Here is a 22,360-nt window from a genome sequence, read left to right on the forward strand (position 1 = left end):
CAGGATGTTGCTGTTGTAACTGGTTGAATATGTTTAATTATTAACTAATTCTACATTTTATTATGAATTAATCTGATTCTACATTAATCAATTAATTTAAAATACTGAAAAGGCGCCACAATTACCCAGAAACCCTCAACATTATCACTGATATATCAACATCATTATTACACATTACATAAAACAACAACTAATTGTTTCAGCTGTATAAACTCTTATTTTATTCATAACCAAAAGATATACAGATAGAGAAATTAAATAAAATTATATATATATATATATATATATATATATAAATATAAATATGTAAAGTAACAGTCACATTCCACTACTGTAAATAAATAAACAAACACTAAATACAACAGTTTGTCTCTTTCGTGTGTTTTAATAATAAATGAACATGAAACATCTGCAGAAAAGAAGAAAACGACGGTTTTAAGTTTCCAACATTGGGATTTAAAAAGCTTCGTAAGGCACCGAGGTTAAAATTAATAAACGATGAATCCTGAATATGAAGCTTCGGCTCCGCCCCCTTAGCTTCAGCTCCTCCCCCTACTGACCACGTACACCTGAACCTCTTCAGGTACCAGGTCAAAAACAAACATGGGTTCTATTAAAATAAAAAGATGAACAATAAAGACGTTGCTCCCTCCGCCCCGGAAGAAAGTGTGTGTGTGTGTGTGTGTGTGTGTGTGTGTCATTGCTCCACTCTGTAAGGTGGGATGATCACACCACAGAAACCTGTCAATCACCTTGTAGCCCCGCCCTCTTTTTGAGAGCAAATTAATCTAAACTGAATTTCGAGGATTATTACAAATGTCAAAAATGAACCTAGAAGCTTTTTGATCAGAGAACCAAAAGAGGAGAACTTCCTCGGTCGGTTCCTCGGTCGGTCCTCGGTCGGTTCCTCGGTCGGTCCTCGGTCGGTCCTCCGTCGGTTCCTCCGTCGGTTCCTCCGTCGGTTCCTCCATCGGTTCCTCCGTCGGTTCCTCCAGTTCTCGTCTCAAAGTTTCTGACTCTTCGTCGAGTCGCCGCTCGCCGCGCTGTCCGCTTCCTGTTGGGTCTCGAACACGTGGCGCTTCTTGCTCCCCTCTTCCTCGGCGGTGCCGTTCAGCTTCCTCTTGCAGACCAGGCCGGAGTCCTCCTCCCCGATGCGACCCTCCGGGACCCCCAAGACCCTCAGGCACACCACGGCGGCCGCCTGCTCGGCAAACTTCTTAGACTTCTCCCTGAAGATACACCAACGCCTTCGTCAATGAACCTCAATACACACAGGTGTTTCTCTACGTGAGGGTGAGAGAGAGAGTGAGAGGGTGAGAGAGGGAGAGAGAGTGAGTGGGTGAGAGTGAGGGAGAGGGTGAGGGAGAGAGAGAGTGAGAGGATGAGTGGGTGAGAGTGAGGGAGAGTGGGTGAGAGTGAGTGAGAGGGTGAGTGAGAGTGAGAGTGAGTGAGGGTGAGAGTGCACGTGTGAGGGTGAGTGCTCACCACAGTGTCGACCTGTACTTCTTGCTCTCCACTGTAACCGTAGATTGAAACGATCGATCTTCAGAACGCTGAACCTGAAAAAAAGGAAGAAAAAGAAACTTATTGACTTTGTCAATCAATAAAAACAGAAACGTAACTTTTACTACATTGTGACTTTAATCTGAGAAATATTCTCTTTAGTCGTCTTCACATAGTCACAGTTCTATAACAATACTATATATATATATATATATATATATATATATATATATATATATATATATCATGTGCTGAATATATCAGATTTAAACATTATACATTATACATTTCTGCACAAAACTGTTAAACTGACGTATTGTACGTATTTATTTATAATACGTTTTCATATTTAAAATAGTATTTCATTAGTGTTTATTGATACGAAAAGGGTTGATTCCTACTTGGCGATCACTCTCACCCAGTAACCCAGTAACCCAGTAACCCTCACCCAGTAACCCAGTAACCCTCACCCAGTAACCCAGTAACCCTCACCCAGTAACCCAGTAACCCTCACCCAGTAACCCAGTAACCCTCACCGAGTAACCCAGTAACCCTCACCCAGTAACCCAGTAACCCTCACCCAGTAACCCAGTAACCCTCACCCAGTAACCCAGTAACCCTCACCCAGTAACCCAGTAACCCTCACCCAGTAACCCAGTAACCCTCACCGAGTAACCCAGTAACCCAGTAACCCTCACCCAGTAACCCAGTAACCCTCACCCAGTAACCCAGTAACCCTCACCCAGTAACCCAGTAACCCTCACCCAGTAACCCAGTAACCCTCACCCAGTAACCCAGTAACCCTCACCGAGTAACCCAGTAACCCAGTAACCCAGTAACCCAGTAACCCTCACCCAGTAACCCAGTAACCCTCACCCAGTAACCCAGTAACCCTCACCGAGTAACCCAGTAACCCAGTAACCCAGTAACCCAGTAACCCAGTAACCCAGTAACCCAGTAACCCTCACCCAGTAACCCAGTAACCCAGTAACCCAGTAACCCAGTAACCCTCACCCAGTAACCCAGTAACCCAGTAACCCAGTAACCCAGTGACCCAGTAACCCAGTGACCCAGTAACCCAGTGACCCAGTAACCCAGTGACCCAGTAACCCAGTAACCCTCACCCAGTAACCCAGTAACCCAGTAACCCAGTGACCCAGTAACCCAGTGACCCAGTAACCCAGTAACCCTCACCCAGTAACCCAGTGACCCAGTGACCCAGTGACCCAGTGACCCCCCCCCATCTGGTCTACAGGTCTAGCAGAGCCCTCTTACCATCTCATAGAGCGGCTGCTCCAGCTTCTCCTTGCGGCTCCACTCCAGGAGGAACATCTTTGGAGTGATGTGAGGCGGATACTCCCTCCTGGAATATATATATACACATATTAAATATATACACATATACATATTAAATATATACATATTAAATATATACATATTAAATATATACATATTAAATATATACACATATACATATTAAATATATACATATTAAATATATACACATATACATATTAAATATATACATATTAAATATATCCATATTAAATATAAACATATATACATATTAAATATATACACATATACATATTAAATATATACATATATACACATATACATATTAAATATATACATATATACACATATACATATTAAATATATACATATTAAATATATACATATTAAATATATACACATATACATATTAAATATATACATATTAAATATATACATATTAAATATATACACATATACATATTAAATATATACATATTAAATATATCCATATTAAATATATACATATATACATATTAAATATATACACATATACATATTAAATATATACATATATACATATTAAATATATACATATTATATATACATATTAAATATATACATATATAGATATTAAATATATACATATATACATATTAAATATATACACATACATATTAAATATATACACATATACATATTAAATATATACATATATACACATATACATATTAAATATATACATATTAAATATATACACATATACATATTAAATATATACATATTAAATATATACATATTAAATATATACACATATACATATTAAATATATACATATTAAATATATACACATATACATATTAAATATATACATATTAAATATATACACATATACATATTAAATATATACATATTAAATATATACATATTAAATATATACACATTAAATATATACACACACATAAATACATAAATATAAATATATATATATACACACACACACACACATGTGTATATACATACACAGAGAAGAATTCAAAGACAACTGGTATATAAATATTAATAATAATAATAATAATAATGAGTCCCTCACCGCTCAAACCTGACGGCCATCATGGTGACGTCTCCCTCCACCAGCGGCTCCTCCAGCTGGCTGCAGCTCTGCAGGGAGTTCCTCTTGACCTGCAGCTGGTCCTGGATCTGCTGGTAGAACTCCTGCAGGCCGAAGGCCTCACTGCAACACACAGACACACACACACACACACACACACACACACACACACACACACACACACACACACACAGACACAGAGACACACACACACACACACACACATACAGACACACACACACAGACACACACACAGACACAGACACACACAGACACAGACACACACAGACACACACACACATACAGACACACACACACAGACACACACACAGACACACACACAGACACACACAGACACACACACACACATACAGACACAGACAGACACACACACAGACACACACAGACACACACACACACACAGACACAGACACACACAGACACACACACACATACACAAACACACACACAGACACACACAGACAGACACACACACAGACACACACAGACAGACACACACAGACACACACAAACACACACACAGACACAGACACACACACACATACAGACACAGACAGACACACACACATACAGACACAGACAGACACACACACATACAGACACAGACAGACACACACACAGACACAGACACACAGACACACACAGACACACACACACACACACAGACATACAGACACACACACACAAACAGACAGACACACACACAGACACACACAGACACACACACACACACACACACACACACACAGACACACACAAACACACACACACAGACAGACAGACACACACACACACACAGACATACAGACACAGACACACACACACAAACACACACACACAGACACACACACACACACACACACACACACAGACACAGACACACACAGACACACACACACATACAGACACACACACACAGACACACACACAGACACACACACAGACACAGACACACACAGACACACACACACACATACAGACACAGACAGACACACACACAGACACACACAGACAGACACACACACAGACACACACAGACAGACACACACAGACACACACAAACACACACACAGACACACACAGACAGACACACACACAGACACACACAGACAGACACACACAGACACACACAAACACACACACAGACACAGACACACACACACATACAGACACAGACAGACACACACACATACAGACACAGACAGACACACACACATACAGACACAGACAGACACACACACAGACACAGACACACAGACACACACAGACACACACACACACACACAGACATACAGACACACACACACAAACAGACAGACACACACACAGACACACACACACACACACACACACACACAGACACACACAAACACACACACACAGACAGACACACACACACACACACAGACATACAGACACAGACACACACACACAAACACACACACACAGACACACACAAACACACACACACACACAGACACAGACAGACACACACAGACACACACACAGACACACACAGACAGACACACACACACACACACAGACACACACACACACACACACACACACACACAGACACACACACAGACACAGACAGAGAGAGTCAGCGACCTGCCACCCGTGGACATACAAGTCTTCTGGACCAGTGGACCAGGACACCAGTAGACCAGTGGACCAGTGGACCAGTAGACCAGGACACCAGTAGACCAGTGGACCAGTGGACCAGGACACCAGTAGACCAGGACACCAGTAGACCAGGACACCAGTGGACCAGGACACCAGTGGACCAGGACACCAGTGGACCAGGACAACAGTAGACCAGGACACCAGTAGACCAGGACACCAGTAGACCAGGACACCAGTAGACCAGAACACCAGTAGACCAGGACACCAGTAGACCAGGACACCAGGACACCAGTGGACCAGGACACCAGTAGACCAGTGGACCAGAACACCAGTAGACCAGGACACCAGTAGACCAGGACAACAGTAGACCAGGACACCAGTGGACCAGAACACCAGTAGACCAGGACACCAGTGGACCAGGACACCAGTGGACCAGGACACCAGTAGACCAGGACACCAGTGGACCAGGACAACAGTAGACCAGGACACCAGTAGACCAGGACACCAGTAGACCAGGACACCAGTGGACCAGGACACCAGTGGACCAGGACACCAGTAGACCAGGACACCAGTGGACCAGGACAACAGTAGACCAGGACACCAGTAGACCAGGACACCAGTAGACCAGGACACCAGTAGACCAGGACACCAGTGGACCAGAACACCAGTGGACCAGAACACCAGTAGACCAGGACACCAGTAGACCAGGACACCAGTGGACCAGGACAACAGTAGACCTGGACACCAGTGGACCAGGACACCAGTGGACCAGGACACCAGTGGACCAGGACAACAGTGGACCAGGACAACAGTAGACCAGGACACCAGTAGACCAGGACACCAGTAGACCAGGACAACAGTAGACCAGGACACCAGTGGACCAGGACACCAGTGGACCAGGACACCAGTAGACCAGGACACCAGTGGACCAGGACACCAGTAGACCAGGACACCAGTGGACCAGGACACCAGTGGACCAGGACACCAGTGGACCAGGACACCAGTAGACCAGGACAACAGTAGACCAGGACACCAGTGGACCAGAACACCAGTAGACCAGGACACCAGTGGACCAGGACAACAGTAGACCAGTGGACCAGGACACCAGTATACCAGTGGACCAGTGGACCAGAACACCAGTAGACCAGGACACCAGTAGACCAGGACACCAGTAGACCAGGACACCAGTGGACCAGGACACCAGTGGACCAGGACACCAGTGGACCAGAACACCAGTGGACCAGAACACCAGTAGACCAGGACACCAGTAGACCAGGACACCAGTAGACCAGGACACCAGTGGACCAGGACAACAGTAGACCTGGACACCAGTGGACCGGGACACCAGTGGACCGGGACACCAGTGGACCAGGACACCAGTGGACCAGGACAACAGTGGACCAGGACAACAGTGGACCAGGACAACAGTAGACCAGGACACCAGTAGACCAGGACACCAGTAGACCAGGACACCAGTGGACCAGGACAACAGTAGACCAGGACACCAGTGGACCAGGACACCAGTAGACCAGGACACCAGTAGACCAGGACACCAGTGGACCAGGACACCAGTGGACCAGGACACCAGTGGACCAGGACAACAGTAGACCAGGACACCAGTAGACCAGGACACCAGTGGACCAGAACACCAGTAGACCAGGACACCAGTGGACCAGGACAACAGTAGACCAGTGGACCAGGACACCAGTATACCAGTGGACCAGTGGACCAGTGGACCAGAACACCAGTAGACCAGGACACCAGTAGACCAGGACACCAGTAGACCAGGACACCAGTAGACCAGGACACCAGGACACCAGTGGACCAGGACAACAGTAGACCAGAACACCAGTAGACCAGGACACCAGTAGACCAGGACACCAGTAGACCAGGACACCAGTAGACCAGGACACCAGTAGACCAGGACACCAGTGGACCAGGACAACAGTAGACCAGGACACCAGTAGACCAGGACACCAGTAGACCAGGACACCAGTAGACCAGGACACCAGTGGACCAGGACAACAGTAGACCAGGACACCAGTGGACCAGGACACCAGTGGACCAGGACACCAGTGGACCAGGACACCAGTAGACCAGGACACCAGTGGACCAGGACACCAGTGGACCAGGACACCAGTGGACCAGGACAACAGTAGACCAGGACACCAGTAGACCAGGACACCAGTGGACCAGGACAACAGTAGACCAGGACAACAGTAGACCAGGACAACAGTAGACCAGGACACCAGTAGACCAGGACACCAGTGGACCAGGACACCAGTGGACCAGGACAACAGTAGACCAGGACAACAGTAGACCAGGACAACAGTAGACCAGGACACCAGTGGACCAGGACAACAGTAGACCAGGACACCAGTGGACCAGGACACCAGTGGACCAGGACACCAGTGGACCAGGACAACAGTAGACCAGGACACCAGTAGACCAGGACACCAGTAGACCAGGACACCAGTGGACCAGGACAACAGTAGACCAGGACAACAGTAGACCAGGACAACAGTAGACCAGGACACCAGTGGACCAGGACAACAGTAGACCAGGACACCGTACCTGATCTCCTGGGTGGTCTGGGCCGCCTGCAGCTGCTTCCCCAGAGGAGACTCCACCTTGTCCCTCAGCATCTGGCACAGGCAGTACTTGGTGTTGAAGGCGTGGTTGTTGTACCGGATCGCCTAGGAAACCAGTTATTGTGTTATAGGGTCAAAACATGACCTCATAGATATCACATGAAACTTCACCACTCACATTAAGAGGAGTTATTGTGTTATAGGTTTTATGAAATGTTATGAATAATCAGCGCCCCCCCAGTGGGGGGTCCGGCCTCACGTGTTTGAGGTAGTCCTCCATGACGGCCTCCAGAGGAAGTGGCCCCCCCTCCATGAACACCGATGCGTTCCACATGGCGGCTCGAGCCAACATCACCGACGAGGCGCCGCTCGCCCTCCGGAACGCCTCGATGTCGCTGTTCGTCTTCACCAGATCCAGAGAGCCCCCGCTGGAGAGATCAGGGTACTGCATGTAGTACTTTATACTGCAGCATCATCACTCATTCAACGTAATGTAGCTTAAATAAATGTATTTTTTCTTACTTGGCGATGACGGGGATGGAAACCGCCCGAGCGGCGGCCTGGATGTGGTCCAGGTGTAGCGGGTGGCGAGGACGCTCCTCCTTCAACCTGAACGTCACATCAAGCGGTCAGTGAACACATCGTCATACAATCAATAACTATCACGTATGTACGAAGCCACTGGACAAATACACATTTATATTTATATTCTTTTTACCATGTAAAGTGTCCGTGAGTGCCTCTAAAAGTGCTACACAAATACATAACATTATTATTATTATAAAGATGTTAAACTAATAATTTAAAATATATATCAAAACGTGGATATGAAAAAATACCAAATATAAACAAAGTTTAAAATATTAAAGTAATATTTCACATTGTTTACCTTCCGTGAACCGCGACGGCAGCGACGCCCGTCTTCTCAATCCTCCGGACCAAACTGACCGTCTCCTCCAACTGGAACCAGTTACAGGACAGGGAACCAGTTACAGGACAGGAAACCAGTTACAGGACACCAGTTACAGGACAGGGAACCAGTTACAGGACAGGGAACCAGTTACAGGACAGGGAACAAACCAGTTACAGGACACCAGTTACAGGACAGGGAACCAGTTACAGGACAGGGAACAAACCAGTTACAGGACACCAGTTACAGGACAGGGAACCAGTTACAGGACAGGGAACAAACCAGTTACAGGACAGGGAACCAGTTACAGGACAGGAAACCAGTTACAGGACAGGAAACCAGTTACAGGACACCAGTTACAGGACAGGGAACCAGTTACAGGACAGGGAACAAACCAGTTACAGGACAGGGAACCAGTTACAGGACAGGAAACCAGTTACAGGACACCAGTTACAGGACAGGGAACCAGTTACAGGACAGGGAACAAACCAGTTACAGGACAGGGAACCAGTTACAGGACAGGGAACCAGTTACAGGACAGGAAACCAGTTACAGGACACCAGTTACAGGACAGGGAACCAGTTACAGGACAGGAAACCAGTTACAGGACAGGGAACCAGTTACAGGACAGGGAACCAGTTACAGGACACCAGTTACAGGACAGGGAACCAGTTACAGGACAGGGAACAAACCAGTTACAGGACACCAGTTACAGGACAGGGAACCAGTTACAGGACAGGGAACCAGTTACAGGACAGGGAACCAGTTACAGGACAGGGAACCAGTTACAGGACACCAGTTACAGGACAGGGAACCAGTTACAGGACAGGGAACAAACCAGTTACAGGACAGGGAACCAGTTACAGGACAGGGAACCAGTTACAGGACAGGAAACCAGTTACAGGACACCAGTTACAGGACAGGGAACCAGTTACAGGACAGGGAACAAACCAGTTACAGGACAGGGAACCAGTTACAGGACAGGAAACCAGATACAGGACAGGGAACCAGTTACAGGACCAGTTACAGGACAGGGAACCAGTTACAGGACAGGGAACCAGTTACAGGACCAGTTACAGGACAGTTACAGGACCAGTTACAGGAGAGGGAACCAGTTACAGGACCAGTTACAGGACAGGGAACCAGTTACAGGACAGGAAACCAGTTACAGGACCAGTTACAGGACAGGGAACCAGTTACAGGACCAGTTACAGGACAGGGAACCAGTTACAGGACAGTTACAGGACCAGTTACAGGACAGTTACAGGACCAGTTACAGGACCAGTTACAGGAGAGGGAACCAGTTACAGGACCAGTTACAGGACAGGGAACCAGTTACAGGACAAGGAACCAGTTACAGGACAGTAAACCAGTTACAGGACAGGGAACCAGTTACAGGACAAGGAACCAGTTACAGGACAGTAAACCAGTTACAGGACCAGTTACAGGACAGGGAACCAGTTACAGGACAGGGAACCAGTTACAGGACAGGGAACCAGTTACAGGACAGGGAACCAGTTACAGGACAGGAAACCAGTTACAGGACAGGGAACCAGTTACAGGACCAGTTACAGGACCAGTTACAGGACCAGTTACAGGACAGGGAACCAGTTACAGGACAGTTACAAGACAAGGAACCAGTTACAGGACCAGTTACAGGAGAGGGAACCAGTTACAGGACAGGGAACCAGTTACAGGACAGGAAACCAGTTACAGGACCAGTTAAAGGACAGGGAACCAGTTACAGGACAGGGAACCAGTTACAGGACAGTTACAGGACAGGGAACCAGTTACAGGACCAGTTACAGGAGAGGGAACCAGTTACAGGACAGGGAACCAGTTACAGGACAGGAAACCAGTTACAGGACCAGTTACAGGACAGGGAACCAGTTACAGGACAGTTACAGGACAGGGAACCAGTTACAGGACAGGGAACCAGTTACAGGACAGGAAACCAGTTACAGGACCAGTTACAGGACAGGGAACCAGTTACAAGACCAGTTACAGGACAGGGAACCAGTTACAGGACAGGAAACCAGTTACAGGACAGGAAACCAGTTACAGGACAGGGAACCAGTTACAGGAGAGGGAACCAGTTACAGGACAGGAAACCAGTTGCAGGACAGGGAACCAGTTACAGGAGAGGGAACCAGTTACAAGACCAGTTACAGGACAGGGAACCAGTTACAGGACAGGGAACCAGTTACAGGACAGGGAACCAGTTACAGGACAGGGAACCAGTTACAGGACAGGGAACCAGTTACAGGACAGTTACAGGACAGGGAACCAGTTACAGGACCAGTTACAGGAGAGGGAACCAGTTACAGGACAGGAAACCAGTTACAGGACAGGGAACCAGTTACAAGACCAGTTACAGGACAGGGAACCAGTTACAGGACAGTTACAGGACAGGGAACCAGTTACAGGACAGGGAACCAGTTACAGGACAGTTACAGGACAGGGAACCAGTTACAGGACCAGTTACAGGAGAGGGAACCAGTTACAGGACACATAACCAGTTACAGGACAGGGAACCAGTTACAGGACAGGGAACCAGTTACAGGACCAGTTACAGGACAGGGAACCAGTTACAGGACAGGAAACCAGTTACAGGACACATAACCAGTTACAGGACAGGAAACCAGTTACAGGACAGGAAACCAGTTACAAGACCAGTTACAGGACAGGGAACCAGTTACAAGACCAGTTACAGGACCAGTTACAGGACAGGAAACCAGTTACAGGACAGGAAACCAGTTACAAGACCAGTTACAGGACAGGGAACCAGTTACAGGACAGGAAACCAGTTACAGGACAGGAAACCAGTTACAGGACAGGGAACCAGTTACAAGACCAGTTACAGGAGAGGGAACCAGTTACAAGACCAGTTACAAGACAGGGAACCAGTTACAGGACACCAGTTACAGGACAGGGAACCAGTTACAAGACCAGTTAGAGGACAGGGAACCAGTTACAGGACAGGAAACCAGTTACAGGACACCAGTTACAGGACAGGGAACCAGTTACAAGACCAGTTAGAGGACAGGGAACCAGTTACAGGACAGGAAACCAGTTACAGGGAACCAGTTACAGAACCAGTTACAGGACACCAGTTACAGGACAGGGAACCAGTTACAGGACCAGTTAGAGGACAGGGAACCAGTTACAAGACCAGTTACAGGACAGGGAACCAGTTACAGGACAAGTTACAGGACAGGAAACCAGTTACAGGACAGGGAACCAGTTACAGGACAGGGAACCAGTTACAGGACCAGTTAGAGGACAGGTAACCAGTTACAGGACAGGAAACCAGTTACAGGACAGGGAACCAGTTACAGGACAGGGAACACGTTACAAGACCAGTTAGAGGAAAGGCAACCAGTTACAGGACACCAGTTACAGGACAGGGAACCAGTTACAAGACCAGTTAGAGGACAGGGAACCAGTTACAGGACCAGTTACAGGACAGTAAACCAGTTACAAGACCAGTTACAGGACAGGAAACCAGTTACAGGACCAGTTACAGGACAGTAAACCAGTTACAAGACCAGTTACAGGACAGGGAACCAGTTACAGGACCAGTTACAGGAGAGGGAACCAGTTACAAGACCAGTTACAAGACAGGGAACCAGTTACAGGACAGGGAACCAGTTACAGGACACCAGTTACAGGACAGGGAACCAGTTACAAGACCAGTTAGAGGACAGGGAACCAGTTACAGGACAGGGAACCAGTTACAAGACCAGTTAGAGGACAGGGAACCAGTTACAGGTCAGGGAACCAGTTACAAGACCAGTTAGAGGACAGGGAACCAGTTACAGGACACCAGTTACAGGACAGGGAACCAGTTACAGGACCAGTTACAGGACAGGGAACCAGTTACAGGACCAGTTAGAGGACAGGGAACCAGTTACAGGACAGTAAACCAGTTACAGGACCAGTTACAGGACAGGAAACCAGTTACAGGACCAGTTACAGGACAGTAAACCAGTTACAAGACCAGTTACAGGACAGTAAACCAGTTACAAGACCAGTTACAGGACAGTAAACCAGTTACAGGACCAGTTACAGGACAGTAAACCAGTTACAAGACCAGTTACAGGACAGTAAACCAGTTACAGGACCAGTTACAGGACAGTAAACCAGTTACAAGACCAGTTACAGGACAGGGAACCAGTTACAGGACAAGGAACCAGTTACAGGACAGTAAACCAGTTACAGGACCAGTTACAGGACAGGGAACCAGTTACAGGACAAGGAACCAGTTACAGGACAGTAAACCAGTTACAGGACCAGTTACAGGACAGGGAACCAGTTACAGGACAGGGAACCAGTTACAGGACAGGGAACCAGTTACAGGACAGGGAACCAGTTACAGGACAGGAAACCAGTTACAGGACAGGGAACCAGTTACAGGACCAGTTACAGGACCAGTTACAGGACCAGTTACAGGACAGGGAACCAGTTACAGGACAGTTACAAGACAAGGAACCAGTTACAGGACCAGTTACAGGAGAGGGAACCAGTTACAGGACAGGGAACCAGTTACAGGACAGGAAACCAGTTACAGGACCAGTTAAAGGACAGGGAACCAGTTACAGGACAGGGAACCAGTTACAGGACAGTTACAGGACAGGGAACCAGTTACAGGACCAGTTACAGGAGAGGGAACCAGTTACAGGACAGGGAACCAGTTACAGGACAGGAAACCAGTTACAGGACCAGTTACAGGACAGGGAACCAGTTACAGGACAGTTACAGGACAGGGAACCAGTTACAGGACAGGGAACCAGTTACAGGACAGGAAACCAGTTACAGGACCAGTTACAGGACAGGGAACCAGTTACAAGACCAGTTACAGGACAGGGAACCAGTTACAGGACAGGAAACCAGTTACAGGACAGGAAACCAGTTACAGGACAGGGAACCAGTTACAGGAGAGGGAACCAGTTACAGGACAGGAAACCAGTTGCAGGACAGGGAACCAGTTACAGGAGAGGGAACCAGTTACAAGACCAGTTACAGGACAGGGAACCAGTTACAGGACAGGGAACCAGTTACAGGACAGGGAACCAGTTACAGGACAGGAAACCAGTTACAGGACAGGGAACCAGTTACAGGACAGGGAACCAGTTACAGGACAGTTACAGGACAGGGAACCAGTTACAGGACCAGTTACAGGAGAGGGAACCAGTTACAGGACAGGAAACCAGTTACAGGACAGGGAACCAGTTACAAGACCAGTTACAGGACAGGGAACCAGTTACAGGACAGTTACAGGACAGGGAACCAGTTACAGGACAGGGAACCAGTTACAGGACAGTTACAGGACAGGGAACCAGTTACAGGACCAGTTACAGGAGAGGGAACCAGTTACAGGAGAGGGAACCAGTTACAGGACACATAACCAGTTACAGGACAGGGAACCAGTTACAGGACAGGGAACCAGTTACAGGACCAGTTACAGGACAGGGAACCAGTTACAGGACAGGAAACCAGTTACAGGACACATAACCAGTTACAGGACAGGAAACCAGTTACAGGACAGGAAACCAGTTACAAGACCAGTTACAGGACAGGGAACCAGTTACAAGACCAGTTACAGGACCAGTTACAGGACAGGAAACCAGTTACAGGACAGGAAACCAGTTACAAGACCAGTTACAGGACAGGGAACCAGTTACAGGACAGGAAACCAGTTACAGGACAGGGAACCAGTTACAAGACCAGTTACAGGAGAGGGAACCAGTTACAAGACCAGTTACAAGACAGGGAACCAGTTACAGGACACCAGTTACAGGACAGGGAACCAGTTACAAGACCAGTTAGAGGACAGGGAACCAGTTACAGGACAGGAAACCAGTTACAGGACACCAGTTACAGGACAGGGAACCAGTTACAAGACCAGTTAGAGGACAGGGAACCAGTTACAGGACAGGAAACCAGTTACAGGGAACCAGTTACAGGACCAGTTACAGGACAGGAAACCAGTTACAGGACACCAGTTACAGGACAGGGAACCAGTTACAGGACCAGTTAGAGGACAGGGAACCAGTTACAAGACCAGTTACAGGACAGGGAACCAGTTACAGGACAAGTTACAGGACAGGAAACCAGTTACAGGACAGGGAACCAGTTACAGGACAGGGAACCAGTTACAGGACCAGTTAGAGGACAGGTAACCAGTTACAGGACAGGAAACCAGTTACAGGACAGGGAACCAGTTACAGGACAGGGAACACGTTACAAGACCAGTTAGAGGAAAGGCAACCAGTTACAGGACACCAGTTACAGGACAGGGAACCAGTTACAAGACCAGTTAGAGGACAGGGAACCAGTTACAGGACCAGTTACAATGACAGTAAACCAGTTACAAGACCAGTTACAGGACAGGAAACCAGTTACAGGACCAGTTACAGGACAGTAAACCAGTTACAAGACCAGTTACAGGACAGGGAACCAGTTACAGGACCAGTTACAGGAGAGGGAACCAGTTACAAGACCAGTTACAAGACAGGGAACCAGTTACAGGACAGGGAACCAGTTACAGGACACCAGTTACAGGACAGGGAACCAGTTACAAGACCAGTTAGAGGACAGGGAACCAGTTACAGGACAGGGAACCAGTTACAAGACCAGTTAGAGGACAGGGAACCAGTTACAGGTCAGGGAACCAGTTACAAGACCAGTTAGAGGACAGGGAACCAGTTACAGGACACCAGTTACAGGACAGGGAACCAGTTACAGGACCAGTTAGAGGACAGGGAACCAGTTACAGGACAGTAAACCAGTTACAGGACCAGTTACAGGACAGGAAACCAGTTACAGGACCAGTTACAGGACAGTAAACCAGTTACAAGACCAGTTACAGGACAGTAAACCAGTTACAAGACCAGTTACAGGACAGTAAACCAGTTACAGGACCAGTTACAGGACAGTAAACCAGTTACAAGACCAGTTACAGGACAGTAAACCAGTTACAGGACCAGTTACAGGACAGGGAACCAGTTACAGGACCAGTTAGAGGACAGGGAACCAGTTACAGGACAGTAAACCAGTTACAAGACCAGTTACAGGACAGGAAACCAGTTACAGGACCAGTTACAGGACAGTAAACCAGTTACAAGACCAGTTACAGGACAGTAAACCAGTTACAAGACCAGTTACAGGACAGGAAACCAGTTACAGGACCAGTTACAGGACAGTAAACCAGTTACAGGACCAGTTACAGGACAGTAAACCGGTTACAGGACCAGTTACAGCTGATTAAGAAGAAATGATTGGTCAAAGAAACTGGAAGCTCAGATTTAAACAGGAACAACTTCCTTTTTCAGATTTTCACAATAAAACCGAAAACAGTTATTATTGAAGGAAAGAACAACATCGAGCAGCTGATTCATAACTTGATCTGATCCACTGAACCAGAAGCCCCAAACAATCCCAAACTGATGAAGATGAAGATGAGTTGACATCTTACCGACGGCAGGATTCGTATTTTACACGTGACGGGGATGGAGACTCCTGAGACCAGCTTCTGGAGGATCTGCAGAGGAAGCAGCCAATAATCAATAATCAATAATCAATCAGGTCAGACTTTGTTCATGGGAAACAAAAGAGTGGAAATCTCTGAAAACATTTAATATTTGTAATTTAAAAAAAAGAAAAAAATGTGAAAAATGTGTGAACAATATCCAACAAATATGTGAAAGATTTTTTGTGAAATGTATAAGAAATAAAATGTAAAAATCATTTTTTTTTTTAAATATGTGAAAAATGTTTAGTTGAAAATGTTTATAAATATATATAAAAAAGATATGTGAGTGAGACATTTTTATATAAATTCCAACAAAAATCTGAAAATGATTAGTGAAATGTTTAAGAAATAAAAAAGGAAACATTTCGAAAAATTATCAAAAAATATTCTTAATATATGTGAAAGATAATACTTAAAAAAAAAAATTAATGTTGAGTGAAATATAAATTTAAAAAAACAGACGCACTCACCGCCACGATCTTGTCAGGATCCGATAGAAGAGCAGCTCCCATCCCGCCCTGCAAGAGGTCAAAGGTCAGCCAGAGGTCAAAGGTCAGCCAGAGGTCAAAGGTCAGCCAGAGGGGAAACTCACCTTAGTGGAGTATTCTTTGGGACAGCCCATGTTCACATCGACAGCAGCCACATCCTGCTCCCTACGCCAGGTTCAGCAATGCATCATGGGAAAACAGATCATTCATTACATAGAGAACCGAGAACAGAGAACCGAGACTCCCGCGGCCCCACGACGGCGACCTCTAAACCGGGGCAGTAACTGTGCTGGAGCCGGTATTATTCGGTGACGCCCGCTCTGCCCCGATTGGCTTAAAGTGATGCAACATGTGGAGTGAGCCCGCCTCCATTTAGAAAGCGGCCTTTTTAAAACGCCACTTTGGTCGTTTTTAGTGTGTTAAAGATGTTAAAGATGTATGTTTTTAGTGTGTTAAAGATGTTAAATATGTATGTTTTTAGTGTGTTAAAGATGTTAAAGATGTATGTTTTAGTGTGTTAAAGATGTTAAAGATGTATGTTTTTAGTGTGTTAAAGATGTTAAATATGTATGTTTTAGTGTGTTAAAGATGTTAAAGATGTATGTGTTTAGTGTGTTAAATATCTCTTCATCGTTAGAAAGACGGTTGCATCTCTTCATCGTTAGAAAGACGGTTGTATCTCTTCATCGTTAGAAAGACGGTTGTATCTCTTCATCGTTAGAAAGACGGTTGTATCTCTTCATCGTTAGAAAGACGGTTGCATCTCTTCATCGTTAGAAAGACGGTTGCATCTCTTCATCGTTAGAAAGACGGTTGCATCTCTTCATCGTTAGAAAGACGGTTGTATCTCTTCATCGTTAGAAAGACGGTTGCATCTCTTCATCGTTAGAAAGACGGTTGTATCTCTTCATCGTTAGAAAGACGGTTGCATCTCTTCATCGTTAGAAAGACGGTTGTATCTCTTCATCGTTAGAAAGACGGTTGCATCTCTTCATCGTTAGAAAGACGGTTGTATCTCTTCATCGTTAGAAAGACGGTTGCATCTCTTCATCGTTAGAAAGACGGTTGCATCTCTTCATCGTTAGAAAGACGGTTGCATCTCTTTATCGTTAGAAAGACGGTTGCATCTCTTCATCGTTAGAAAGACGGTTGTATCTCTTCATCGTTAGAAAGACGGTTGCATCTCTTTATCGTTAGAAAGACGGTTGCATCTCTTCATCGTTAGAAAGACGGTTGCATCTCTTCATCGTTAGAAAGACGGTTGCATCTCTTCATCGTTAGAAAGACGGTTGTATCTCTTCATCGTTAGAAAGACGGTTGTATCTCTTCATCGTTAGAAAGACGGTTGCATCTCTTCATCGTTAGAAAGACGGTTGCATCTCTTCATCGTTAGAAAGACGGTTGTATCTCTTCATCGTTAGAAAGACGGTTGTATCTCTTCATCGTTAGAAAGACGGTTGTATCTCTTCATCGTTAGAAAGACGGTTGTATCTCTTCATCGTTAGAAAGACGGTTGCATCTCTTCATCGTTAGAAAGACGGTTGCATCTCTTCATCGTTAGAAAGACGGTTGCATCTCTTCATCGTTAGAAAGACGGTTGCATCTCTTCATCGTTGGCACGTTTCCAACTCGTTGGATCTGGAGCTTTGACCCTGAACTAAAAACACAGCTTAAAGAACTCACACAAGCTTGGCCACGATCAGCGCTCGGTCCGGGTCTGCGGTTCCCTAGAAGAAGAAGTAGAGTCACGTCTGAGTCCACACCGACGCCCCACCCCCCCTGGAGGTTCCTCCGCCTCACCATCTGGAACACGACGCGGTCCTTCTCCCGCTCGCAGGTCCTGAACATCACGCGCTCGTCCGGGGCCACGAAGTCCACCGTGTCCAGAACCTCTGGGACACGCACAGTTTTAATCACATTGTAATCTCTGCGGCCAGAAAGCATTCAAAAGAACAGGAAAAACATACGTGGAATAAAAATACATTACAAAAAGGTCTACGGTCGGTCTCAGGCTAGTCGATCGTGGCTTCCTCGTCGGGCAGGATTTTATTTTTTTTCACAGGATTTGTTTAATTTATTTTGGGGTGACATTTTTTCAACATGTAGCAGAAAATATACAATTTTAATTCTTGATTTTGATTGTGTTTTCTGGCGGAAGCGTTCGTCACATGATGTGTTCAATGACCGTTGGAAAGATGAAAATCTGATAATAGCGGCAGTTTTTTTTACAGCTTTAGTTACTTTGCAGATTGAGTATAATAATACTAATAATAATAATACAATCAACTAATAATTGATGATGTATAAATATAGATAACTACCAGCAGTTTATGAAGTCATTAAAATGAGCTCCACTTTTACCAGCTGCAACATTAATACATCAATAATATTATTATTATTAATAATTATAATACAATAATACAATGTGTATTATTCTACAGAAGGGGGCATTCTGCATAACTAGCAGAGAGTACATTTACTTTTGGTACTTTAATTATATTTTAATGCTAATACTTAGAAAACGGTCCCTAACTCTTTAATTTGTTGTCATCTTATAACCTTAATTTAAAGATGTAATCATTGTTTTTAACATATTTAATTCAATACACTTTTATTAGTGACATGTTATTATAACTTTTATTCTTGTAAAAGGTTATTTATTGTAGCACTTTGTATGAAGGGGTGCATATAAATGAATTAATTTGAGTAACATTTTTAATGTACTCACCGTTCACGACTCTCTGACATTTGGCCATTTTGATGTCGATCAACTCCTGAAACAGAAAGAATTAAAAGATTATTAAATCTGAAACTTCTGACACTAAAGAGTCAGTATGATGACAAACCGTCTCAAAATAATGAGTTAGTTTATCAGAAATATGAGAAACCCTTTCAAAATAAATTAGTATTTCAGAATTATGACTTAGATTTACTTTGTTATTATTCTTAAAGAATATGAATATGACTTAGTTTCGATCTAAAAACAATGACATAGTATCTAAATATGATGACTTAGTATGTAAATATAATGACAAATATTATGACTCAGTATCTAAATAATTAGTTAGTTTCTATCTAAGAATAATAACTTAGTAACTCATTATTTAAGAGGCACTAACTCTTTGTTTCATGAAGGTTTGGGGTCAGCTGTGGGATCTTTGTGGGTCCTTCCAGAGCCATCAGACCCCCCCAGAGCCATCAGACCCCCCCAGAGCATCCTCACCTCACAGTAAACCACATCGGCTCCGTAGTCCAGAGCCAGCAGACCCCCCCAGAGCCATCAGACCCCCCCAGAGCATCCTCACCTTACAGTAAACCACATCGGCTCCGTAGTCCAGAGCCATCAGACCCCCCCATAGACCGCAGACCCCCTCAGAGCATCCTCACCTCACAGTAAACCACATCGGCTCCGTAGTCCAGAGCCAGCAGCCTCATGGGCAGAGTGCCCACCCGGACCATGGGGGCCAGGGCGGTGATGTTCCTGAAGCTCAGCCCGCCTGAGGCCATCACGCACGGAGGAGACGCACTTCCGGTTCACGCCGAACTGCGATCAGAAATCCACTTCCTCTGCTGCGGGTTCGGTTCCGGCCACAGTGCAGCACATCGAACAGCTGACCGCTGCAGAACAATGACGTCACACGTGAATTGTTCACTAATATTCAATAAGGCTAAATCACAACGCAGCGAATGTGACATTAACTTTCATATCGAGCAGTTGCTGGATTAATTAATCCTTAATTCATGTTATTGACATAGAAGTTATGCCGATCAATACTCTGATCATATTTACAGGTTGCCAGGTCCGTTATCAACCCCCCCGAGCACGAGACCTTTAAACTGAGAGGTGTGTGAACGTGGCTACTGTTAATAAGTAATAACAAGCTTCTGTTCATATCCACGTTTATCTGGACGATGCGTTCAATGGACTCGTGTTAACAAGCTTCTGTTCATATCCACGTTTATCTGGACGATGCGTTCAATGGACTCACCGGCATCGAGGTGTGTGTGATCCTGACGGCAGCAGCCGGAACGTGGGGGGAAGAAGAAAGAAGCGTGCTGTCCGGACTTCCTGTTTGGACTCTGACGTCACCATGACGCTGTAGATCCGCGACGTGCGTAATAAAAACACGAGGAAGAGTGGAAGACCATTTATTCTGTGATAATATAAATATCCACATGGTCATAATTATTATTATTATAATTATGCGATAGAAAGTCATAATTATAAGATAAAAAGTCATAAATAGGAGATAGAAAGTCATAATTATAAGATAAAAAGTCATAAATAGGAAATAGAAAGTCATAATTATGAGATAGTAGTACGCTAGGCTATGCTACACTATACTATACTATACGACGCTATGCTATGCTACACTATACTATACTACACTATGCTATGCTATGCTATGCTATGCTACACTATACTATACGACGCTATGCTATGCTACACTATACTATACTATACTATACTACGCTATGCTATGCTACACTACACTATACTATACTACGCTATGCTATGCTACACTATACTATACTATACGACGCTATGCTATGCTACACTATACTATACTACACTATGCTATGCTATGCTATGCTACACTATACTATACGACGCTATGCTATGCTACACTATACTATACTACGCTATGCTATGCTACACTACACTATACTATACTACGCTATGCTATGCTACACTATACTATACTACACTATGCTATGCTATGCTACACTATGCTATACTACACTATGCTATGCTACACTATGCTATACTACACTATGCTATACTATACTACGCTATGCTATGCTACACTATACTATACTACGCTATGCTATGCTACACTACACTATACTATACTACGCTATGCTATGCTACACTATACTATACTACACTATGCTATGCTATGCTACACTATGCTATACTACACTATGCTATGCTACACTATGCTATACTACACTATGCTATACTATACTACACTATGCTATGCTACACTATGCTATGCTATGCTACACTATACTATACTACACTATGCTATGCTACACTATACTATACTACACTATGCTATGCTATACTATACTACACTATGCTATGCTATGCTACACTATTCTATGCTACACTATGCTATTCTACACTATGCTATGCTACGCTACCGTTCTAGCTGCTCCACCGACGGCGTGTTAAACACAACATGCAACAAGCTTCATCGATGTTTGGAAGGCGGTGCTATGCTACACTACACTATACTATAATATACTACGCTATGCTATGCTATGCTACACTATGCTATGCTACGCTACACTATA

General features: G+C 45.2%; 1 protein-coding gene across 2 annotated transcripts; it reads right to left on the minus strand.

The window, feature by feature from the left end:
• Positions 1-365: 365 nt before the first annotated feature.
• Positions 366-21,134, minus strand: dus2 (dihydrouridine synthase 2). 2 transcript variants are annotated; one of them, XM_034535845.1, is made up of 16 exons: positions 21,049-21,134; positions 20,447-20,677; positions 19,788-19,833; positions 18,860-18,951; positions 18,743-18,786; positions 17,164-17,224; positions 17,042-17,089; positions 16,515-16,580; positions 9,017-9,087; positions 8,650-8,736; positions 8,387-8,555; positions 8,111-8,232; positions 3,872-4,012; positions 2,779-2,866; positions 1,486-1,559; positions 366-1,229 (listed from the first exon to the last, which is right to left on the minus strand). In XM_034535845.1, exons 2-16 carry the CDS (start codon positions 20,564-20,566, stop codon positions 1,004-1,006), a joined length of 1,455 nt encoding a protein of 484 aa, XP_034391736.1. In that variant the 5' UTR covers positions 20,567-20,677; positions 21,049-21,134; the 3' UTR covers positions 366-1,003. The 2 variants fall into 2 exon arrangements, with proteins under 2 accessions (XP_034391736.1, XP_034391737.1); XM_034535846.1 differs by having other exon boundaries at positions 1,170-1,283.
• Positions 21,135-22,360: the final 1,226 nt, after the last annotated feature.

The sequence above is a fragment of the Cyclopterus lumpus genome, chromosome 6 (genome assembly GCF_009769545.1).
Source record: "Cyclopterus lumpus isolate fCycLum1 chromosome 6, fCycLum1.pri, whole genome shotgun sequence".
Lineage (NCBI taxonomy): Eukaryota > Metazoa > Chordata > Actinopteri > Perciformes > Cyclopteridae > Cyclopterus > Cyclopterus lumpus.